Source organism: Sander lucioperca, chromosome 2, assembly GCF_008315115.2.
Source record: "Sander lucioperca isolate FBNREF2018 chromosome 2, SLUC_FBN_1.2, whole genome shotgun sequence".
Classification (NCBI taxonomy): Eukaryota; Metazoa; Chordata; class Actinopteri; order Perciformes; family Percidae; genus Sander; species Sander lucioperca.
The window spans coordinates 21,321,406-21,347,530 of record NC_050174.1 but is presented as its reverse complement, the minus strand read 5'-3'; the positions used below and the strand labels follow the sequence as shown (position 1 = coordinate 21,347,530).

Genomic DNA, 26,125 nt, shown 5'->3' with positions numbered 1-26,125 from the left:
AAGGTGAGTTCTGTCTCAAATATTTTCATAATATTGCTATTTCTGTGCACTGTTGGAAATGGGATCCGTTGGGCAGTCCTTTGGTGTGACGTAATTTAAGTATTGATCAGAAAAAGTTCATCAATTTATATTGATTGGCTATTGAAAATAATGTAAACCTTAACACCAGTGGATGTAGGCTCTATCAAGGGGTACAAAACCATCACTCTCTCCCTCCTAACCTCCCTCCAAACTCCCTCCCTCCCCGTCCCTCCTAACCTCCCCCAACCTCCCTCCATCTCACCCCCCAACTTCCCTCCCTATCAATCTCCCCCCTTCCAACTTCTCTCCTTTCTTACCTCCCTCGCTCCTAACTTCCTCCCATCTCCCAACCTCCCTGCTTCCTATCCCCTTCCTAACTTCCCTCCCAACCTTTAGTAGCTAAGTGTAGTAGTGATGTTTGCATTTTCTTTTTTCAAGTTTTGCCTTTTTCTCTTACTCTCAGAATTGAAGGACACCACAAGTCAAACCTTCCTACTCTGTTTTGTTAAGGCTAGTTTGAGATCCACGTTGAAAGTGAGAGGCTGAGATGACAAGCAAGGAAAGGACCAGGAAGTATAGGGAGAGGCTGAATAACAATCCTCAAAGGAGAGAGAACATTCTGAGAGAGATGCAGAAAGTAAATTTGACAAGCTACCAAAAGTTATTTTAGCATAAGAATTGAAACGTTTCATGACATGATTAATGCTTCATTGTATCACAATAGTCGTGGTTGGTTTCATAATTTTCCCCACAGATATCAGGAGAAGAAAGCATGCGGGAAAATTGTTCAGCTCAGTGTGAAGTCTGTGTCGCCAACAACAAGGACGAAGCTACAAGAAAAATAGAGCGAGTCCAAGAGGAGATGTAGGGCAAGGGAGAAAGCCACTGAGGCTGTCCTTGATCTAACGCCACAATCACTTCAGGATCAGGATCATGACCAGCCATTCAATCATGAAGAGATCAATGAGGCCCCAGTGGCAGTGCCTGTTTTGTGTAGCACACCAACACAGTCACCTAACCTGTCCACCAGAGACCAAAGTACACCCAAAAAAGTACGAAAAAGATCTGTGAACAAACAACTAAGGAAGCTAAGAATACAAAATGAGAAGTTAATGAAGCAACTTGAAGCTGAAAAAAGAAGAGCGGATAGGTTCAGACGAAAGAATCAACGCCTTGTGTGAAGATGGAATGTGGATAAAAATGCACACACAAACACACAAGCAAAACAGTCAAAACGAAGAAACACTGCTCAAGAAAGGAAGAAACAAGTGGAGTCCTTCCTATTGAGAGACGAGAGCAGCAGGCTTCTTCCGGGGAAAAAGGACACTGTTAGGAGGAAAAAATGCAAAAGGAGAGTACTTGTAAAGTCTTTGGTGGACTTGCACAAGGAATACTCCCAGACAGCTGAACTAAAACATAGAATGTCTTACAGACAGTTTCTACGCTATAAGCCATTTTATGTTACAGAAGCAAAGGCAAATGATCGTAATACATGCGCCTGCTACCAACATGAGAACATGCGTCTCCTTATTGATGCCTTGTCACAGCGTGGTATCCTACCTTCAAAAAGCCTATCATATCTTCTCTCCAGCATAACCTGTAATACGGACAACATGAAATGCATGGAGCGCACATGCACTGAGTGCTGCTATGATGAAGTCCAGATTGCCATATATAATCCAGATGATCGGGCTAGATGGGAACACTGGGCAAAGGAAGATGTGGTGGTAGGAGACAAAACATACAAAAACTGGGTGAAGAAAACTGAAAATGGTACAGTGGGAAAACTGGTTGAGGAGTTCAACAAAGAGTTGGAGGGTATTGCCATCCATCAATTCAACTGGCTTCACCAGGCCCAGAAATTCAGGCATCTTAAAGAAAATCTAAAAGACAACGAAATGGTTCTGCACAGAACACAGAAATTCAGTCATTTCATTTTGGAGGAAACCGGCAGCAGGCATCCATGCATACAGCAGTGGCTTACATTTCCACAGGCTCACAATCCTATGCCACAATCTCTGACTCTGTCAGCCACAACGAACGTGCTGTGTGGGCCCACCTCAAACCAGTGGTATAGGAAATTATAGCAAACTCTGGCCACAAGATTGACACGCTTCATGTGTTGAGTGATGGTCCAGTCACCCAATACAGAAACAAGGCAAACTGTTACCTTTTGAGCAGTGTACCCTACACATGGAGACTGAAGCAAATCACCTGGAATTACTCAGAGAGAGCCTATGGGAAAGGTGCACCCGATGGAGTTGGGGGATCAGTGAAACACATAGCAGACAACCATGTCCATGGGGGGCAACACATACAAAGCCCTAAGGACCTCTATGAGTTCCTAGCCCGAAAAGAGGTCCCAAACATAAAATTCAAATGGATCGATGAGGCAGATATCCAGGTGTTCGACGAGATGTTGCCACTGTCTGTCCCGAAAGTACCTGGCATCTTAAACACACACCAAATACTTTCCTTCTCTGCAGGAGAGATCTTCCATAGGGCTCTCAGCTGTTTCTGCCGCTACCCAGAGATGTGCGACTGCTTCTCTCCAAGCAAGATGAGGCCAGACAATCGGTCAAAAGATTCAGAGGAACTGCTTGCCTGTGAAGTCCAAAAGACCCAGCCTGAGAGTCCCAGTAGTGGAGAGGAAGAGGAGGAAGAGCTTGACGACGAGTACACTGTAGGGAAATTCGTCATTGTCCGCTATGACAAGAAGCCATTTGTTGGCTAGATCACACAACTAAATGCTGAGCACATTGAGGTCAATTGCATGGAGCAAATTGGCGGGAAAAACATATTCAAGTGGCCTGCTAGGCGAGACTGCATTATGTACAGCAAGCACCAACTTGTCAGTGTCATCTCTGAGCCAGAGCCCCACCAGCATGCAGCCCAGCTCACCAAATATGACTGCTGTTCAATGAGGTGTGAAAGAAGGAGGATGAGTCCTTAAACACTCTAAAACACTTCTGCTTTTATTTTATTTTTGTATTTCATGTTGTACTCTGTTGTACAGCACAGTTCATGAAGAAAATAATCAATTTACCATGAATTATTTTTAAGAGCCACAGGATGTTTTGCTATTTTATTAATGGGTTGTTTAATGAATTTTACCCAAACAGTAGGTTTTTTTTTTAGGTCAATTCCATTTATGGTTATGAAATGTGACAAGTAGGCCCTATGACTATTTGAAAAATGATTTTACTTGAGTTGTACTAAAAATGTGACTGAATTAAATACAGAGAACAGTAGTTTTAACTTTTTATCCCGTATAACTTTTAACTTAAAACTTTTACCTTTTTATTTTAGTGAATTTTAAAATAAATTTGAAAATAAATAAATAAATTTGGTTTAACTGCTGCCATTATCTCTGAGAAAGTGATTTGTGTGATCGTCAGCCTGCAAGGTTTTGGCAGAGTAACGTTATCGCCTGCGCGAGTAGCGGCCAAGAGTGTGAAGTTGAATGGCAGGTGTCGAGAATCAATCAGATTGGATAAAATAACATGTATCCAATTCTGATTCGCCAGGGATGCAGCGAGCTGCTAGTCTGGCTATCACCAGTGAAAGAGGAGCCAGGAGCTATAGCCGGTAGCTGAGAGGTCAGGCTGCGATGTGGAAGTCAATAAAGAAAAAGGAGTGATTAAAGAGCTATCTCGCTAACCCACTAATCTCGCTTCGTGGTACACAAATCTATTGAACTTTCTTTGATCAACAACAATTTTAAGAATTAGCAATTGATGAGTTGCTTTGGTGCTGCAGCTTTTGTACTTTGCACTCTGTGGTTCAGAACTACAGAGGTTCCGTACTCTGTAGTTTTGGCTGAAAAAAAAGGATAAGGCAAAATACACCCCTGGTACAATTAGCAGTGTATGCTATTCGTACCCTGGTGCAATTAGAAATGAATGCTATTCGTACCCCTCCGGTGCCCACAGCAATGTGTTCTATTAATACCCCGTCTGGTACAAATATCAATGTATACTATTTGCACCCCTGTGCATTTACAGTACCTTGGCATATATTTACACACAGTTATCCATACTACTCATATATTACACCTTTTTGGAATATTATCGTTGCAGTGTCCAATATTTCGCACACTTCAGAGAGACGCTGATACATACACTTGCGCGAACCGCAATATTTTTTTTTACAGGGTGGCAGGGGAAGATTCATGAATTTTCATTAGGGAACTCATCACTGATTGGCTCGCCCTGACATTCTTACCCTAACCATAACCAATCCCACTCCTCTTGCCTAAACCTAACCAACCCAACCAGAGCAGGCAACGAGTACTAGCCATTCAGGGATGAGTCCCCTAATGAATATTCATGAGTCTTCCCCTACCACCCTGCCAAAAAAATTTTGCGTTCGCGGGCTCTGACTTGGGCAATGGCATGCACGTTATCCACTCCAAAAATCCTCACCTCACTAGCAGTTCGTGTGGATTGTTTTACAACTGTTTACCACTTCGTGTCTTCGAGCCTTGGTTGCTAGGTAACCATACTGTATACAAAAAATAGGTACTGACTAACAAACTAACGGTTGTATGCTTTCACTGAAGACAGAAAGTGCAACTGTAGTATCCATTTTCCGCTAGAAATGTAATTGTTATAAACTTTAGAGACAAAACTTTCTTAATATGCCAGTTTCTGCTGTCAAGGAAAATATGTTGGCCATGATTTCAGTGCACGCGAGAAACGTGTTTTTGTGGTGTGAATAGCTCAGCTGTGTGGCCAAGGCTATTTGTACCATAGGTGCAAATATACACTCCAAAAAAGAAAATGCAAGAAAGAGGAAGTGTTCCAGGAAGGACTAGCAGTGTGCAGTCTTCTTTCCACCACAGTGTTGAGTTCAGTTTTCTGTTGTTCTGTCACTGATAAATGATACAGAGCAGCCTTCGTGTCAGCCATGGAGAGCAAACAACAGAGAAATATTTGCCATTTGGCCATGGGTAAGACCAATATTACAAAATTGTATTTGGAAAGCAGATTTTGTAAAGTCTAGCAGCTGTATGGTATGGTATAGACATGAAGTCTCTTGAGACTAACTTACAACTTCAGTTTTTCAGTATAAAGGTCCTTCTCTTTACTTAAAGGTGCTGTAAATGACATTCAGAACTTTAGCAAACGATTTGCTATGTGAGGATATAGTGGCGTCCTGAGCAGAGAATGAATTCACATTCCTTCTGTGTCTGTTGTTATCAGAGCTTCTCTGCTCTTTGATAAATATATCCTTTCATATCATAATCATGATTTGAGAGCTTATTCGTCTGTGCATGCATGTTAGTGCATTTGAGTCCCTCCCTTTGAAACAGTTGAATGGGCAAAAAAATGTGTTCCTAGAAACTGAATTTAAATCATTTATATTTGAATTTTAAAGGCTTAACGTGCATGGTTTCTTTGATAAACCTCAGTAGCATAATTTCAAATTTAATTTGTTCGGAAGTGAAGTCCAATAAACTTGAAGTTTAAGAATGTAATATTATAAATTGAATTCAATAGAATTGAATAATAGAAAATGTTACTCTCTATACTTTCACATTCTGTTTACTGAGACACACATCCGGTCATTGAAGAAAGGGAAATGAAGTGCACTTTCACACAACTCCGGTCCGTGTATGTTTGGATACTTTATTGGATTAAATCCAAAGTGGCAGAAACCCAACCTTCCGCAAACTTTATTTGTCTTAAAGCTTGTTGAATTTATGAGTCCTACCAGTTTTTTTCTCTTTCTCTCTATAGTCTATTTTCTCCTGAGTTCAACTTCACCTGCTGCAGGTCAGTCAAGTCTATGGTGTAATGCATACAATCCTTTTAGTTTTCAGTTTACATTCTTTGCAAAATACTTAAATATTGTACGTTATTTCTTATGTGTCTGACAGATGGTCAGATCAGATTAACTGGGTCTGGGTCTACTCGGTGCTCTGGAAGAGTTGAAATCTATTACAACAACACCTGGGGAACAGTCTGTGATGATGGTTGGGACTTAAACGATACTGAGGTTGTTTGCAGAGAGTTGGGCTGTGGTGCGGCACTGAGTGCCCCTTATTCAGCCCGCTTTGGTGAAGGAACCGGACAAATCTGGCTTGATGAGGTGGCCTGTTCAGGAAATGAGAGTTCTGTAACTCTGTGTCAGCACAGTGGATTTGGGACACACAACTGTAAACATGGAGAGGATGCAGGTGTGGTCTGTTCAGGTGAGAAAGATTTTGTAATGGTTTTCTCAAAGTCAGCTAGATGGTTCTGCTAGCTCAAAGTACCCTGAATGTCCATACTATCTCATCCAAAAGTTGTCAAGATGTTTTATTTAACCTTTAAACACTGTTTGTTTCTACCCCCATTAATTTACTGTTTTCGGTCAAATTTGACTGGACAGTTTTAACTGCTCTTATTTTAACATAAATGCCAATAAAAATGACAAAAAAGTATTTTTAATAGAACATTTATTGTAAAAGAACCTTATGACAACATTAACATCTACAACGTGTGTGTGTGTGTGTGTGTGTGTGTGTGTTTCTGTGTGTGCGTGCATGCATTTGTGTGCGGACATTGGTGGTTCACATGCACAAGTGGCAACATGACAACATGAACTGTGTGTGTGTGTGTGTGTGTGTGTGTGTACGTGTGTGGGTGTACGTGTGTGTGTGTGCGTGCATGCATGTGCGAACATTGGTGGTTCACATGCACAAGTGGCAACATGACAACATGAACTGACAACATAAAGTATGTGTGTGTGTGAGAGTGTGTGTCGGTGTGTGTGTTTCTGTGTGTGCGTGCATTGGTGGTTCACACGCACAAATGGCAAATTGCAGTCATGGTGCAGTGTCCCTTGCAAATGGAAGCTTTGCACCTGTGAATGGGTACACAAGCACAGGAAAGTTGTAGGAGTGTGTGTATGGAAATGTCTTTTATCTCCTGGATGAAAATTATACTCTTTCCCATTCATTTCCTATGGCGGTCATTTTTGACCATAAACAAAAGAAGTGTGACTAGGTTGAATAAATCACTCAAAATTCAAAGAAAGTAGTCACAATGAATGTTATGTGTTCAAATGCCTTTTGTGAAGGATATCATAAGGTCTTGAGGCAATCTGTTGAAAAATGCCATATTTATGGTACAGGGAATGTGTAAATCGGTCATTTTTGACCGGAACAGTGTTAGAAGGTACCAAAAATGCCCAACTCATGGTCGTGCTAGAGGTGAAGTCAAGGGAAAACCGTGAATGTCTCTAGTAAATTTCATTGTAATCCATCCAGTAGTTGTTGAGGTATCTTAGCCTAGACCAAAGTGGTGGACATAGACCCTTTTTTATAGATTGATAAGATTGATTGATTTAGTGTGTCCCTGCCATTCCAGTGAGCAGGGCATGCTAGCTCATTCCCCAGCCGTGGCCCACTTAAATGGTAGGGCAATATTTAATGTTATTAATTACAGCTACTTGCCCTTCAATGAAAATGTCAAAATTGTTGCTGTGAGATAAGGGCCTATTGCCATCCATAGAGCAATGCTGTGGCTAAAAATACATCACATACAAAAGCGAAAACACAAACATTAGGAGAAAAGCACTCCAAATTAAAAATGCTTAAAATATCAAAGTCTACCCAGGTAAAAAAGTAGTATACTTTAGTGTATTAGAAATATGAATAAAGTACATGAATTATAAAACAAGTATGCTTCTACTTGTTGTGCTTTATTTAAAGAGTATTTAATATGTACTTTTTAAAAGTATACTTCAAAATAGATGTAATTAAGTTCAACTTCAGAGTCCAAAAAGTAAGTATACTAATTTAGCAGTAATCAAATTATTTTTTAAATGTACTTTTTGAAAGTGTACTTTGTTGTTAATGTATTTTAAATTGTATAGAAGTTTATTTTTGTATAGAAGTGTATTCAATTTGACATACTTAGAGTGGCAATTCAGTGTACTTATGGGAAGTATCATTTTTGGAAATTAATTGTTAGTATACTTTTTGAAAGTGTACTATGATCTCACTTCATTAGAAGTGTGACTTCTGTACACTTTATACAGTACACTCTAAAATAAGTGTATTTTTAGTGGCATATCAGAGTACTTTCATAAAATATGTTAAAATACCAAAATGTATAGTGGTAATTTAGTTACATATAGTAAGTACGCTTATTTGTAATACAGAGTTAGTATAATTTTTGAGAGTGTACACTGATTTCACTTCATCAGTAGTATAATCTAAGTACACTGTAAACAAAGCTTCAAAGTTGTTCGCCATTGTTCTCTTCCCGGCATTTCAGAGTAGGCTGTTCAAGGATTGACCCGGATTTCATATCTAATCAATCATTTTAATTATAATGTACTTACATGATTCAAATCAATTTAGTTTTGATTGCTTTACTAGTAAATGTAAGTATGTTATATTAATTTGTAGACCTAGTTGAGTCTGTGAATAACTAGCTAATTCCCAAGTTTCAGTCATGATGACCATCTCTTTACCTAGGCTACATAAGTTGCTATGAAGCCTCAAGATCTGAAAGTAGGCTATTTTTCCCATTAGAGTTTTACGTAACAACAGCGATATTAGGCTAAGTAGTAAGTTATTTTGTATTTAACACAAACGCACAGGTTTGTGGATAAATAAATTATATTACTAAAAGTATGGTTATGTTAGGGCTGTTGTTTCCATAAATTTCAATTTAATTTCTGAGAAATCACATTTTTTTGTTGTTTCCGTATGTCTAAAAACACCAACTACTAGCTACTAAATGTAGGCCTACTCATGAGCCACTGTGACAATGCTCCACTGTTTAATGCAATGCACGATGGGAACGTGAAAGCCATTATTTGCTGCAATCCGCTTTTGGCTGAGAAGCTGTCACTTTGCTGCCGCCCGCCGGACAGACCAGTTGCTGCTAACACTCGCCAGAGACGGTAAGTAACGTTAAGTAACGATCTCGCCCTCCCGTTGTCCATTGTTTAGCTATCGCTAGCTGCTGAGGAGTCAGACAACTTCATGTTTCCGTGTTTGTGTGTGGATTCAAGGGGATGTTGGTGAGTAGTGGGAAGCTATTTTTTAACTAGGTCAGCACCCTTTTTTCACCTGCTAACATTAGCTAGCTACAGTTTAAAAGTTTTTTTCAGTTGGGGTGGGGGGGGTGCTGTTTGTGAGGATTCGAAGTGAATCAGTTTGACGTCAATGTACATTAATTTAGCCATCCGTTAGTTAGCTAGCTAAATTACTTTTCTCACTGGAGGGGCTTTTTGTGAGTAACGTTAGTCAAAAACATTGTTTTAACAAGTTTGGCGGACATCAACGTTAGCCACCTGTTTGCTGGCTTAGCTAATGTCAGCTAAATTGCCTAAACCGTCGTTTTAACCAGTTCATAACCAGTTCAACGGGACATTTTCACCTGTCGCATATTGGCGACAGGTTGTATATATAGTTAGGAGATTCTGGTTGCTCAATTAATCAACTAACTTAATGTTAGTTTCAACCGGTGACAGTAAAGTTTACAAAAAGCAATTAAGGTGAAATGTACTGAGTCATATGATTCACAAAATTGTTGCATAGCAACAAAGTTTCTGGGAGCAGTTTTCTACATCTTTTCAGCACGACTGTGACTGAAAGTGGGTAAACTCCATATTTGGGACAAAGTGTTGCAATATATTGTACAGATCCAAATATGGCATTTGATTAAAAAAAAAATTATCTAAACTGGTATCATCCTTTAGTATACTATCAGTGCAGTTTATATTGTACAACGCTTTTAATTATAAACAGTCACAGGCTCTTTTTGGTGTACAAAACACCATTGTCTTACTGGCATGTTTATGTTTTCTCCTTGTCACTACGTTTCTTTCACATTAGGATGTAACTGACAAGGACTCGTACAGTTAAACTCCAGTGGGAATTCTCTGCCTGGGTTGAGAAAATACCCAGCTCAACCCATTCAGTGTAGGGATCATCTTGGAAGGGTCTGTGGTAATGGATGAACTGGCCAACCTTCCCCAGGCCTTTTGTATTCTTTTTGTTTGACACACACAGCCGTTTCGGGTTGATCTACGCCCTGCACCTGGACTACAACCATGTGCATGAAAAACACTTTCAACTTTACTCAGCAGGTAATGCTCAAACTGGGTAGAAGTGAGCTGGAAGTGTAAAACGGGGTTCGAAATGGCTTTACTACTGCTCCAGATTTGTTTGCCCCAGTTTGTAATGTTGGACTTTTGTGTTGTATATGGCTTGGGGTATATATACATGTGTCCTATGGTATTTGCACTGATTTGCAAGATTCCATGACAGACAGGCTCTGATTACATTTAATTCAAATGAGTTGGATATTTTGTTACTTTTGTGTGAGTAATAAAGATCCTTTTCTGAAATGCAATTTGTAATCTGTTGTTGTAATGCACTTGAAATTAATTGTAATATAATATACTTGTAGTATAATAGCAACATTTATGCTTAAGTATAACAAAATGGGGATAAAAGTACAGATGAAGTATTCTTCAAACACAATTCATTTCTTGCTAACACTATAATAACATTGCACTGAAAGTATGTGTCTATGATGTTTAGGTTATTATTGAACTTCACTTCAAATACATTATTGTCATAGTGGGGCAATTTAAAAGCACTAAATATAGTTAGGAAGTGCATTTGTAGATCACTTGAAATATTACAGAGGCATACTAAATTAACAGTTTATAGTAACAAGTATGATAACAATATATACAAAATGTACTTAAACACAACTATAAGTTGAGCTGCAATGCCTTTTTAAGTGTATTTCCATTAGAATGGCGATATAATGCAATTGTACTGTAAGTGTGCTTAATTGCTTATGAATCTAGATTTTCATTAGTGTATTTTAGTGCACTTGAAGTTTGAAAAAAGTTGTTCCATTTTAGCATACTATTTACACTTGAAGTGTAGTCAAATATATGTTAAGTTGAAGTTAATACATAATTGAATACACTTAACTATACTTGGATTTGACGAAAAAAGTACAAAATGTAGAAAATATACTTAGTACACGTTATTAAAGTATATTTTTAATAGATTTCTTTTTCACCTGGGATGAGTAAATTAAAACATCAAGAGAAATGTTCTCAAAATAAATCAGAGATGCAAATGCTTAAATACAAAACATGCATATATGGCTCTTCCACCCAAATCCTGTTGTAAATTCTTTTCATTTTGAAACATTTGATGTACATCATACAAGTAATTTGCCATTTGAGGTCCCACTCTTGACTTAAATGGGACAAAATTGCACACCATATGCAGGGAGACAAGCATATAATGAGGTTGTATTGAAAGTGTTCAGCTTGTGTTGCACCCTTTCACATGAGACAGCTTTCACAGCTTAAACTCTGGTTGTCTTTTTCAAATATGAGTAGAAGAGAAATTAGATTTGAAAAACAAGCATGTGAACCTGAAAAAGTTGTGCAATTCGGGAAAGGCCCATAGAACATAAACACTGCCTCATTACAGTAAAAAAAGACCAGTAAATTCTCAAATCTTTAAAGTTCTTATTAAACACCATGAAGGCTTTTACATCTCTACTATTTATTGGATGTTCCATCAGTCAGAGTTCCCATTATACCTCCTCATTATATTGTTGTGTTATGTTTCAGAACTCCTCCCAAAGCCCAGCATCTCCATGAATCCTGCTGCTGAGGTTACCTGGGGTCAGAACGTCGGCATCACTTGTTCTGTCTCAACTCAAACTCAACAGATTTTAAGTCCAACATTTATTTTGAAAAAGGCTTCAAGTTCAGTTGGAAAGACCCAAACTTCAAGTACCAACTCTGCTACCTTCAACATACCTGAAGTCAACTTTGACAACGAAGGATCCTACCAGTGTCAGTATAAGATAACAGTTGCAGGTCAAGACTTCACTTCCTCAAGTGACTCTGTCAGCCTCTCTGGTAAGGAAATCAATCAGTTCCCCGAAAATTGATGTTTAAACATTTTGGGAGTTAAAGTTATTGGCTTTCTTGTTAAGGGTTATATGAGGAGACACCTCACGTTGATACCACTCACGTACCTGTGAGTGGTATCAATTTTCTCATCTAACTTCTGCAAGAAACAAAAAAATCTATTAATTAAAGGGGTGATAGAATGATTATATAGGGTATTTCACACTGTTCCGAAGGTCTCTGACTAGGGTATGTAACATTGGTTGGGCTGAAAATGGCCCGGGTGCTGTTCTATGTGCCCTAATGCAACCCTGTGAAAATAGGCCTAGAATGAAACGAGGGATGAACAACACACAGCACAGCCAGTGTTGCCAACTTAGCGACTTTGTTGCTAGATTTAGCGACTTTTCAGACCCCCTTAGCAACTATTTTTCACAAAAGCAACTAGCGACAAATCTGGCAACTTTCTTTAGAAAAGACAGCGACTTTCTGTAGAAAAGATGCCAGTATTGTTCAGCGAGCACGCAAGGTATTTCTCTCCTGTGGCCGCCACAACAGTCACCTCTCTCTTCTGTTCTGTATGACTGAGGAGCAGAGGAGCAGCCCCTCCCTTCTCTCTTCATACTGAGCACAGCAACACCATCCCTTATTTTCCTTTGTCAGGAATGTCAGACTCCTTTTGAGTCTGATATTCTCAGCGCCACCTTTCCCTTTTCCTTTTTGGCTTTCCATCATTAGACTCGCACACTGTCAATGTTACCGATAGACTTCCAAACGTGTAGCCAGGCAGCCCTATCGGTAATGTTAACAGTGTGAGTCTAATGATGCCCACTGCTGCGGCCCGCCGTACAGGTTGTGCAGAGGCTGCACAGTTTGACCGGCCCTCGCGGCCTCAAAACACTACCGGCCCACCGGTAAAAGTCCCGACTCTCCCGATTACCACTCTGCTACTGGGTAAGTGTATTACACTGCAATATAAATGAAAACATAACTTTATTAATTAATTATTAATATCAGGGAACATGCCTGCCACACTCGCAGTTACCCGGTAACTAGACTACCAACTACGCTGACCTGATGGAGCGTCACGACTGGCATCTCATGGTGCTCTGTACCCAATGCACAGTCATCTTTTCTGGGGTAACTGAACCACCAACTACCGCTTGCCTGGAGCACCATGACCGGCAGCCCGCGATGAAATGTGAAAAGTGTCAGCATTCCCTGTACAGCCTGGAACACTGCATTTACGACCGTGGTTCATTTTCAGTATCTTTAAAAAACTTCCAAACTTTCTTCTTTGTAATTCCCGTGGAAATGCACAGCTCACAGCTAAACTAGTGTGTGAGATCTGCGCGACCTACATTCAGAACACCAGCTGGTCTCAGACCAGTGGTCTGTATGTAAATTTTGGGTCGTGACAAAGGTACAGACAAGAGCCAATTAAGGTACAGCCACCGAGTTGACGTCAACTATTAGCTTCGTTGGAATTCGCCTATTTTCAGCAGCAGTTTCAAATTGTGAAATTTGCATAGGAAAGGGATGTCAATGGGACTTTGAAGTGATTGACTTAGATGCCCATTTAACCCACTGAACTGTCATTATTCAGCTATGACAAGGTAAACTCAGTTTTGCATTCTATCACCCCTTTAATTTAAACTTAAACTTAAATTTCCCCAGTGTGGGATTAATAAAGTCTATCTTATCTTAAAACTGAAAAAAATATCTCAGCTCAAGGTAAAACATTTTTCACTCTAATATTTTATTTTTTTCAGTGAGCCTCCCGACACCCAGCATATCCATTAATCCTGTTGGTGAGGTTACCTGGGGTCAAGACGTTGGCATCACTTGTTTGATCTCAACTCAGGTTTTAGGTGGGACATTCATCCTGCAGCACTCCTCAGGCTCATCCAGAAAGACAGAAACTCGTACCAACTCTGCTACCTTCAACATTGTCCAAGTGGACTTTCACAATGAAGGATCGTACCAGTGTCAGTATCAGACAAGGAGTTCAAGTCAAGACTTCATCTCACCCCAAAGTGACTTTGTCAGACTCTCTGTTTCTGGTAAGATTAATGGATAAATAATCTAATAAGCAACACAATAAGTAACACAGAATAGCATTACCAAGAATAACCGAACATAAAGAAACAGTACAGGAATATAGCAAGGAGTTTGTTAATGTACAGTGCCTTAGGAAAAGGCAATGGTAATATATACATACACTATGAGTCATATATTGGCATGTACATAGATATCCTCAGGTCTGGACTCTTATCAAGCATGAGTAATTTCAGGCAGCATGGACATTTGAGTTGCAACAACTTCTTGTTTCATAGCAAAAACATGCAAAATGGTTGCCATGCCACGTCATGCTGTTCGACGAAAATTCAAGCTTTTAATAACTTTCTATCATTAAGGTCTTTGGATTGTACAGAATTGTTTTTTAAGTTGATCTGGTCAAATCTGTTGGAGGATTTCTTTAAAGCTATAGTGCATAGTTTCTGTCGCCCCCATGAGGAATTCTAAGTAATGATAAAAATACTGTCAACAATAGGTTAGGTAGCCGGCTACAGAGCTCCATGAGCTGTCGGTCGTATGTGTTGAACCCCAGGAAGAATAGTCTTCTCTACGATGATGACTAATGGTAATCCTTAATAAACGATAAACAACATTCACACGACTATTGGCTATGAAGCCAATTGGTCTCGCCTGAGCCCAAGCCAAATTTCAATATTTCAATAGTCTCCCAACACATTTTTATGAACAGGTTTGTATGATATTGTACGGAAATGTATGAATACCAATTCATATGATATCCTACGAAATTAGGCGACCGCTGGCCGTCGCTTGATGCGGCTACAGAGCTCTGTGAGCTGTTGCTCGTATCAGCTGCAGTTGGTAGTCACGTTTATCCAACAATAGGTTACTGGTAGCCAGCTACAGAGCTCCGTGAGCTGTCGGTCTTATGAGCAGACATTACATTTAAGTTTAGCCAACCATAAGGGGGCACCATGCCACGACAACATTTCAGTTCAAGCACTAAAACAAGTAGTTATGTTTATGAAAAAAAACATGGTTTTGGATCAAAACACTCTCGAAAAACAGACACACGTTTCCTGGGTGAAAGTGTTTTGTTTGTCCCAGGATACGAACTCCGCCCCCTGGCTTGAAAGTACTGTGTTTTATGACCCACCCATCCACCCCGACCTTCTACATATGTGGCTCACATCATTCTTATACAGCAACACGCAATAGGGTCCATGCAGCAAAGAATATGGAATACATAATACATAAGGAATACATAAGAGTGCTTAACTTTTCAAAGCTATATGTACGATGATAATGATTCATGAGAACAGCCTCTACTGTGAGTCGTCGTATCAGCGGCCGTTGCTAGTTGAGTTTAGCCAACAAAAGGTGACTTTGAGTCAGGCACAGAGCACCGCCAGATGACAGTCCTTTCACGGGCAGTAAAGTTTAGCCGACAAAAGGTAAGTGTCATGACGTGACGACAGTTAAGTTTTAGGCACCAAATTAATAGTTAAGTTAAGAAAAAAAAAAAGATTGTGGTTTGGATTAAAACACTCCCGAGGTACGAACATGTTTCCTTGGTGTCTTTTGTTGCTGGTATATTGATGGGAAATGGGTCTTAGACTTAGAGAAATTATATCTCAGAACTACTTCTGTTTCTGCCACAACTTCAATCTGCTGCCACTTAACTAAAAACATACATCCGTCAGGAGTGATCTGATCAAAAGTTAACAGCTCTAAGCACATGGTCACACCTACCAGTAGAATGTTTCTATTTCTATGTTTCTTCTACATACATGGGTATGTAACCCCAGCCAATAACAGTGTGCAAGGTGTGCAGTCCGTTCTCATAAAAAAACATTTTTGTGTAATAAAGGGTCAACATGCCAAAACTTTTGTCCACCTTTGCTATCTTGATCTATGTTGATTCATTAATTTGATATTTTCCTAATACTCTTGTCCCTTTTGTACTTTTGCACTTCCTTTAGTGCCGCTGCAGCAACCCAGCATCTCCCTAACATCTCCTAACAGAGGGCTGGTCTGGGGCCCTGAAGGTGCACAGATCACCAGAGGTTTCAGCTTTGTCTTCACCTGCTCCACTTCCTCCCATTATCCTGGAGGTGTTTTCCATCTCATCTTCTCTGGTTCAAACCTCACCAACACAGAGCCAGTGGTCAACCAGTCAGCCACCTTTTCCTTCCCGGTGGCTGAGTATGAACACCGGGGCAACTACAGCTGTGTGTATGAAGTCACACTGTCCTCGAGAAGATTCACTTCTACACAGACAGCACCGATTAGTGTCGCCATTAAAAGTAATGAACAAAAAATAATTATACCAAATTTTGCAATGTTTTATCAACAATATTTGAATGATACATAGACTACTTCCTGTATATAGCTGATTTCCAGTAAAGCCAGAGCAGATAGAGAAATAATGAGCTGCATGATTGTACATGTACCAGCCATATTACAGTTATAGTAGTCTGGATCAACGTAAGTACATTTCCGGGGTAACTGCCTGACATTGCCCCAGATGTCCCTCGCTTTCCACTCTTTGTGTGTTGCCATTCACAAACTCCCTTTGCTCTGGGAAACAACAAATCTCGAGTTAGCAAACTACATGCTGAAAAAATGTCTTCTATACCAGAATGTATGTGTGGTGTAGCCAGACTTTACTCCACAACGCTATGGAGATAGGCCTGGCAATGCGAGACTAGGCCAATGCATTAAGATGCATTCATGGACAAAACCAGACCCCATCTCCTTCAAACAGGGGTCACAAATTGCAAGTCTAGGCCTACAACTAGATTAGTTTCTAAAAATGTAACCAAGCTAGCTAGCTACTGCTAGCGTTAGCTGGTGACTTTAGGGAAAGTTTGCAGATTTTCGGTTCTGCCATACATGCAGGTGAATGGCGGCGGTATCTGGAGGTCCGCGTTTATCCGCCGTTAAAACTCCCGTTGGATGACTCGCTTCAGAAAGGTTGAAAATCGGCAACTTTCCCTCTTTAGCATTTAGCTTAGAGCCATAGCAACCATAAACAACACTGGCTCTAGCTGTTTGCTGTTTCCTGTTTGGTGCTGGAGGGAGCGCACAGTGCGCACCAATTGGTTGTTGACTATGTTCATGTAATTTAACTTCTCTACACTGTAAAAACGAGAACTTGAAATTGCTCATCTTACTTTGATTTTCAATTAAACTTAACAAAAAATATGAAATGGCATTGTAAACTTCGTTAAAGTAGTTACTTCAACTCACTGCATTAAGTTCCTTGTGATAAGTTGGTCTCAATGCAAAATGTATGGTGGCGCAACTTTGAAATTGTAGTTGGACTCAAGTTGAGGCCAAGTACTCTGCGCATGCTCCACGCTAAAACAGGGTTTCCTGGGCAGTTCTGCAGGGGTTTTCTGCCACATTTCGGACATGTTGGATTTCATCGAGATAAGAACCTCGACCATTCATGGATGTGTTAAGAGAACCATTAGCTAAGTCATAAAGGTGAGTAATGTTATTTTGTTTGAATATAGTACTGCAAAATTGGCTTTGCATTATCCCCAGGTTAAATTTTTTATTTAAACGTGCACCTTGCCTGCTAACTAGCTAGCATTAAGTAACGTTAATGTTAGTGAGCTAACGTTAATGTTAGCATGGTAATGTTAAACATAAACTTAGCTAACGTTAGTGGGTTTGATAAATTCCGTGTCTATATTGAACATGCTGGTTATATCCGCTGGTTATATCCGCTGGTTATCCGGTAAGCCGTCATATTCAGGTCATTACCATTACAGACGAGGCTGTTGATAACGTTACATGGCACATGGGGGTGGGGGAGGGGAGACACCGCTCGCTTCCAGGGTCTGTGAGCCAGTTTCGTTGTAGCGCTTGATGGTTTTTGCGACTGCACTTGGGGACACATTCAAAGTTTTCGCAATTTTCCGGACTGACTGATCTTCATTTGTTAAAGTAATGATGGCCACTCGTTTCTCTTTACTTAGCTGATTGGTTCTTGCCATAATATGAATTCTAACAGTTGTCCAATAGGGCTGTCGGCTGTGTATCAACCTGACTTCTGCACAACACAGCTGCTGGTCCCAACCCCATTAATAAGGGAAAAAATTCCACTAATTAACCCTGACAAGGCACAACTGCGAAGTGAAAACCATTTCAGGTGACTACCTCATGAAGCTCATTGAGAGAACACCAAGGGTTTGCAGCGCTATCAAAAAAGCAAAGGGTGGCTACTTTGAAGAAACTAGAATATAAGACATGTTTTCAGTTATTTCACACTTTTTTGTTAAGTACATAATTCCATATGTGTTCATTCATAGTTTTGATGCCTTCAGTGAGAATCTACAACGTAAATAGTCATGAAAATAAAGGAAACGCATTGAATAAGAAGGTGTGTCCAAACTTTTGGCCTGTACTGTACCTGCACATGTCCCCACACAGTGTTACAGTGATACATTTGTGCATTTTTACATCTACAATGTTGACCCTGCATATTCCTCACAAAATGTAAACAACTAATTTGTTTAATATCTAACTGTTTTTTTCTAACTGCAGTTGTCCTGCATGCTGCTCTGTGGTCAGTCCCACCGGGAAAGGTTTACTAAGGTTCTACCACAACCCTCTCTTCTTCGCTAGAGGTAGGTATGTTCACATGCAGTTGTGCATTTACATCTATAATATATTCATTTGCCAGTTTATAAGGTAAACCCAGATACAACTAATGCCTTCATGCTGATTAAGATCAGTTTTTGTTGAATATGATTTAGAGAGGTGTATTGTATTTTTTATTGTAATGGTCATTTTGGACTCTATAATATGTGATGGGTTATACAGAGGCGTATCAAATATTTTAACGCCAATACAAAGAATTTAATAGACTGTAACTGAAGTGTTTGTCGGAGCGGTACAAGCAGCCCAAAATGAAATGGGATGAACAAAATATTAGGAACACCTTTCAGTATATCCCAAAATAGTTCTCAGCACCACTAATTACAGCCTCCAAAATGCTCTTTCAACTAGATAAACTAAAATTGAGTATTACAATCTTTATTAAAGGCCGGGTAAGCGATATTGGGAAAAGAACTGTTGGTATTTGAACTAAGCAGCAGTACAAACACATTAAGCATTGTACATTTTTACTGCATTAATTTAATAAACCAACAATATAATCATGCTATTTATATCACTTTGTTGTTCTGGATTACTTGTTTTGCAGATCCATTAAAAGTAAATAAACTAATTTGCCTTTTAATTCTCATTGCAGTTATCCTATGAAGTGTGGATTCTGTGGTTTTCTCAGCTCAGGTCAAGAAGATCTATTGAGGCAGCATAGACTATGACACAGAAGAGGAGCTCACTGGACCTGTATCTACAGTGACAGTGTGTGTACCTTCAAAACACCTGGAGCGTTAAAATCCCACCTTACCAGATCACATTGCAGGACTGTGAGAAGGCAGGTGACATCATCTTTTTTTTTTAAAGAAACTTGTACTGAGCGCACTTTATTCACTCATCTGGGACATCATTTAAAATAATCAACAGACTGTGCATTGCCCCTTCCTGTGGTGTGAGTTTAAAACTAACAATCTTAAAACCTTCTTCTTTTGACTTTTACAGATTTGTGTATGTATATTGGAGTTCTACTGTGTCACCACTACCTGTTGGGGACCTTTAGAGCAGCCTTAGTTGAGTACTGTCCTAGACTGCTTAAGCTGTACCGTGCCTGGAGGGGAGCCTTTGGTCAAGACATGGAAAATCTCTTGGATAGGCTTGATGAACAGGTAGACTTATCTGTGAAATTTAATTTTGGAAGAAATATCTGCAAGGTCCAGGGGATTCCCGTGTGTGTCTGTAGATAAGACGAAATAAAGCACCTAAGCAACGTTATCACGACGTCTCCTGGCCTTTTTTCAGTTGCCAGAAATCTGCTACCAGCCAAGCAATAGCTGATGAATTGGTGATTAGGTGGTGACGGCACAGTGGATATGACACATGCCTTTGGTGTGGAAGACCTGGGTTCGATTCCCACTGCGATAAATCAACCAATGTGTAACCCATAGTTGCTCCAGAGGCGTGCGACCTTTGACATATATAGCAATTGTAAGTTGCTTTGGATAAAAGCGTCAGCTAAATGACATGTAATAGCTAATATAGTTAGCCTTAAGAAACAAGGGGTTTGTCCCAACTAACGTTATGGTTCAGAGCCGCGAAGATGGAAACGTAATACTAATTTACAAGAGAAGTCTGTCTGAAATAACGTAATTTACATTACTCGTTCTGATTTAAATGTTCTTCTATACGCAGAGTTTGTTACTAGTGTGTGACATGCAGGCTCTGCATGCAGAGCGAATCTCCAATCAATGTTGATCAATTAATCAAACATGGAACAGGATGGGAGCAACATCAGGGAGCACCCTTATTTTAGGAAAAGCAACATGCATGCCATCGTTGAGTTTAGCCTGGATTAATAGAGTAGGATGAATACAATGGTTACATGTGAGTGTGTATGCAACTACCTCATTTCCCTCTCCAAAATCACTTCAGAAGAGAAGTCACAGCACTCTCTTGCTTTTGTGTTTGTAAAGCATTACTGTTTAAGAGTGGTTCAAATAAGAAAATCATTCTTTTTAATTATTTTCTATTTAGATGCACTCCCCTACAAAGTTACCCTATAATTCGAGAATATTCAAGCTATTTATGTCATCTTGTAAAAATTACAGTATTTTTTCATATTGCAAGATATATCGCAGGGGGAAAAATATTGCAATGTCAGTTTTTTCCAATATCGTGCAGCCCTACTATCTGTTACACATTATCTAGGTTTCTTAAGTTGTAACATTACCTAAAGTTCTTGTATTTGTCAACAGATACCATGGTGAAGTCACGGCTGCAGTCTAACTCTGTATAGGCCCTATATTCAGTGCTCTAAATGAAGTCTGTAGGTCTTTTTTCCCCCTGATTTTTAGACATCTGACATTGCACTGCATCAAAGGAATACTTGTCTTGAAGGTCTACCCATATTTGTCCGTGACACAGCAGAGAAGCTCTTCTTGACATGCCTGGTGAGTACAGCATGGCCAGCCAAAAAACTGAATAAAGTCACCCTTTATGTGTCTAAGAGAGAGAGACTGTGAGCTCCAAAAATAATCAGTTTGTAGTTTTATTGTTCTGGGCTGTTAAATATAAATGAATGTATGGGAAACACTGAGTGAAGAAATAAGTTCAGATTAGATCACGACATCCCTAGTTACAAAGTTTTCAGTTACACTCCAGACCCAGACTTGTGACTAAAATCCTTCATCTTGTTAAATTAAATAGTTAAAAAACGATCAGGATCTAAAAAGGGTAGGGTTGGGTACCGTTTACATTTTTATCGGTACGGTACCTGAAATTCGGTTCTGGTACCCAATGGTACCTTTTATCGATACTTTCCCTCTGTAACTACAAAAAAAATATTTTTTGTTGTAAAAATAATTCCAAACCTATTTATCCTATTTACTTAGAACATATCGAAATAAATTAAACAAAAATAAAAAATAAAACCCCTCCCTCTCTCCTCCCAAACCCGTCCCTACAACCTATTCAATTGAATAATTATTTATTTCTTACTCACTGTAACCTTTAATATTGTATTTGCATATTATTATATTTTAGCCTGTTTTATTTTCATGACCGTTTTTAACTGCTTTTTAATGTTTCATGTAAGCACTTTGAATTGCTGTGTTTCTGAAAGGTGCTATAGAAATAAAGTTGCCTTGCCTTACAACCTCAGCCTGTCAGTCAGTCACCAGGGCAAGAAACCACCGTTGCACCTGCTTGTCTCAGTGGAAGTGTAACGTCAACAGCACCGCGACCGCTTTCGCCTCGCCATTAATATATCGCAGCAAACGCTGTCTGCGTGAAGTTCTGAAAAACTGTAACCATGCTTGAAACCACTTTATCGGCATTTCCATGACTCACTATGACTTCAACACAACTGTAGAGCTGACGTAGTTTGCAGAGAGGACAGATAAGCTTGCGCTTATGTGCTCTCAGGTACCGAAATTTGGTACCGTTAGATTTAAAGTGAATCGGTCTTCGGATAGTACCGAAGTAATTCGGAGTTCGGTACCCAACCCTAAAAAATGATCATTAAAATGTGACTGGATAATTCAGTTTAACAACTTCTGTTATACAACCACAACACTGAAGATTACTGAAATGGAAATATAAAACTATTGATAGGTGACCAAATGGACTGTTGCACTGCGTAAAATTATGGATTTGTTTGGGTTAGGTGAACATATTGAACCGTCATTTGTCATTACCACAGGTATGGCAAATGAAAATGTAGCATACATCTGCAACCTGTGCCGACACCGTCATGGCCCTGAATCCAACTTGTATTGCATTAGTAATAAGCAAGATGACAACATAATTTACATACTGTTTGATTGTGTCTTCTTTTAACAGGACACGGATGCAGAAGATAGGCAGACCAGAGGTGTCAAGATGGGTATCCTGACTGTTTTCGTAGATGATGCACCAACCTTGCAGCCCACAGTCAACAGTATTGACATTGTGTTGGAGGAGGCCATTGTCCTCACAGATCTTCCAGACCTCTCCACTGCATTTGCCTACCTTTTCGGCCTGCTCTGCCTTGAACATGGAGTTTCCAAAAGAACACAAGTACACTTTTGAAACTATTCAGCACATCTTCATGGAACTTTTTGCCAGTTGCTCACAGCGTGTCAGGAGCTTAAAAACAAAGCTCTTACTTTAAGTTGTTAGCTGGTCTTTTTGATTTAACATTATGGCTGGCCTAATCAGCCTTAGTGACATTTCAAAAACTTGGTTATAGTATTGCCCACATAATGTTTGCACTTTTTTTGTCAGCGTTTTTTTGAGATGTAGGCCTGTTTTGTGATCACTCAACGAGAAGTACAGTTGTGAAGTAGAGTAACATATTGTTGAGGCAGAGAAAGTAAGCAATTTTAAATTGCCCCAATTACATTTGCACCGTGATTGTCGGCAATTGTGATCCCTCAGAGAAGTACAGTTGTGTTGGAAGAGACTGTTGTTGGAAGAGACTGTTGTATTGCCAATGTTTCTTGTGAATATATTTGTTTTAAAAGTGGAGTAACATGTTGCTGTTGAGGCAGAGTAAGTAAGCCTATCTTAAAGCCCATGTTGCAGGGTAACCACCACTGTTGATTAATGGGTACATAAAGCACTCAACATATGTATATCATTGTTAAAAATGTCTCCAAATAGTGTTAAAGGCCAGTTTTTGTCGTTTTTGGTATTATTGGGTTTTTTAACGCAATTCGGTGATGACGTCACGTTGGGGGGACGTGCCTCAGCCTAGTACTAGAACTATGGTGACTGACTGGGATGAGGAAGAGGTGGAAGAGGTGTTTTTACTGTCTGTGAATAGCACCGAGTGAAAGTCAAGGTTTTCTTTATATCTAGTGACGGTGATCATGTCGTTAGTTCAGATAAGTACCGGTAAACTTATCTAGATCTAGAAATAGAAGGCATCATGCTAGCTATGGTCTAACTTGCCAGTCCCACCTGTGAAATCACCCGACGTTGTAAACACATTTTCGATTAGATATCTCACGTTTTGATGGTAGCCTACTAGCTCCAGTAACAACATATTTGCCTAGTGTTTATTTATTACTTGGATGGGGATGCTGTTCGGCTTTTCACAAGTTTAGACAGCTAGCTAAAGCTACGCCGACGTTTTGCTAACGTTAGCGCAACAGCGTTAGCCTAGACAGCTAGGTAAATATTACAACTGCCTTCTGAGTTTCCTGTATCTGCGTCCACGTTGTCAACATAAGACATGTGGCGTTAGTGCTCCTTTTGTACCATAATTGTATTGAATGAAATGTTAAGCTTCGCTCCTACGAGATGGGTGGGTTTTTGTTACGTTACACACAAAGCTAACTGGCTATAGTTAGCCTGTGCATACGCTAGCGGAATTAGCTAACGTTGCGTAGCCAGCCAGCAGCTTTGGCAGTAGTTTCGGCGAGCTAACCATGACAGCTAACACACCTACAAGTGTCTCTATTTCAAACATCACTGCAGGTTGACTGCTTTTAGCAGCAGAGGTTGATTGTGGGCGACAATACTGTCTTGTTTAGATCACCGAAACTACTGCCGATTGCCGAAGTTGCTGGCTGGTTACGCAACGTTAGCTAGCTAATTACGCTAGCATACATACAGGCTAACTATAGCCAGTTAGCTTTGTATGTAACAAAAACCCACCCATCTCTTAGGAGCAAAACTTAACATCACATTTCATTCAATAAAATTATGGTACAAAAGGAGCACTAACACAACATGTCTTATGTTGACAATGTGGATGAAGATATAGGAAACTCTGAAGGCAGTCGTAATATTTACCTAGCTAGCAGTCTAGGCTAACGCTGTTGCGCTAACGTTAGCAAACGTCGGCGTAGCTAGCTAGCTAGCTGTCTAAACTTGTGAAAAGCCGAACAGCATTCCCGTCCAAGCTGTGTTTCACTTTCCCTCCAATATTATTATACACATAATAAAGACACAGACTCAGTCGAGACCAAAAGCCATATTTTGCAACAGCAGTGGCACAGACTGAGACCATAGACAGTGAACAGAGATGGGGCTTTCGTCTGTCGTCTCCCCAACGTGACGTAATGCAATGCATTGTGGGGGAAAAGAGAATCATTGCAAACTGCTGTAAAATAGTACTACTTTTTCGTACTTTATTCCGTTTTGTGATATCCATTGTATTTGATGTTGCTGGGTAACAGTTTAAATGTTTATTACCAACAAGCAAATTGCGCAAATTCATTAGAAAATAAACCCTGCAACATGGGCTTTAAATTGCCCACATTACATTTGCACCGTGATTGTCTGCAGTTTTTAAGATATGGGCCTGTTTTGTGATCCCTCAGAGAAATACAGTTGTGTTGAAAGAGACCATTGTCTTGCCAATGTTTTTTGTGAATATTTAACTTGTTTTAAAAGTGGAGTAACATGTTGCTGTTGAGGCAGAGTAAGTAAGCCAGTTGAAGCACTTAAGATGAAGCTGAAGCTCTTAAATTCAGGTTGAGAATCATAAAGTCAAGTTTTAATAACTGTTATAAATATAAGTAAAATAAATAAAGTGATGAATGTTGAAATTGGGGATCAGATGTATATATGTACATTATTTTGAATGCCTGTTTAAAACGTTTACATTGGACTTGCATGATTCCAACTTGAATTATAAGTCAAGTTTTAAATGTGCTTAATGTTTGTTTGAAATAAACATGTTAATTGAAGTGGCTTTGTTATCTTTACAAGACAATTAGTTGGCACACATTTCTTTTTTGGAATTCTTAGTGTATATAGCTCAACATTTTAAGTTTGTATTAATATGAAAGATACATTATCTCAAGAAAACAATTAGTTGGCATAACGTTTTTAGAACTCAAAACTTTAAGTTTTTATACATATGAAAGAATTATCTGAACAAAATATAATTAGTTGGCATGACTTTTTTTGTGGGTTATTTAGTATGTAAAACTTGGATTATTTAGTATATAAAATTTAAGATTTTAAGTTTTTATATGTATGAAATATAAATTATTTGAACAAAACATAATTAGTTGGTACAACATATGAAAGTTAATCTAAACAAAAGATAATTAGTTGGCACAACTATTTTCAAAACTCAAAAATTACTCAAAAATCAAAGTGCAGAAAGTTGCCTTGAAATTTTGAGTTTTCACAGCCTTTTCGTTTTTACAGTGTACCAAGACTTAAAACTTACATTGATTTTGTCAGAACATCAAGACGAGTTTTTTGACCACTTTACACCAAACGACTGAGACGACGGGAGCGCCCCAACTCTAGCAAGACTCTCAGGATATTGGAAATTAGTCTCAACGGTGGAAACGCTTGAAAAGTTGCTTGGTGTAGGGTCGGCATAACACAAACAGAAAGAAAAAGAGGTCTTCTCGGACAAGCCAGCAGTTAGTGTGTAGATATATCAGATTGTTAATCCCAGTGTAAAAAAAAAATTGACAAAATTTAGGATTAACTGTTGAATGTTTGTCTCTCCTAGAGCATTTGTTACCACTGGTCTCATCAGTAGCTGCTGGGGGTCTGCTGCTGCTCCTGCTAGTCTTGGTGGTGGTCTGTCTGGTTTGCAAGAGAAGAC

General features: G+C 39.4%; 1 protein-coding gene and 1 long non-coding RNA gene across 2 annotated transcripts in view; both read left to right on the top strand.

The window, feature by feature from the left end:
- The first annotated feature begins 270 nt into the window (after positions 1 to 270).
- Positions 271 to 846, top strand: LOC116045021. Its single transcript, XR_004103834.1, has 2 exons — positions 271 to 658; positions 776 to 846. It is a non-coding gene; the product is annotated as an uncharacterized LOC116045021 (long non-coding RNA).
- A 4,051-nt stretch (positions 847 to 4,897) lies between these two features.
- LOC116045080 overlaps positions 4,898 to 26,125 on the top strand; it is a 63,302-nt gene continuing 42,074 nt past the window's right edge. The window contains exons 1-3 of the mRNA XM_036008284.1: positions 4,898 to 4,972; positions 5,763 to 5,798; positions 5,903 to 6,217. Coding sequence (XP_035864177.1) covers positions 4,930 to 4,972; positions 5,763 to 5,798; positions 5,903 to 6,217 — 394 coding nt within the window. The 5' untranslated portion in view covers positions 4,898 to 4,929. The remainder of the gene's footprint in view (positions 4,973 to 5,762; positions 5,799 to 5,902; positions 6,218 to 26,125) is intronic.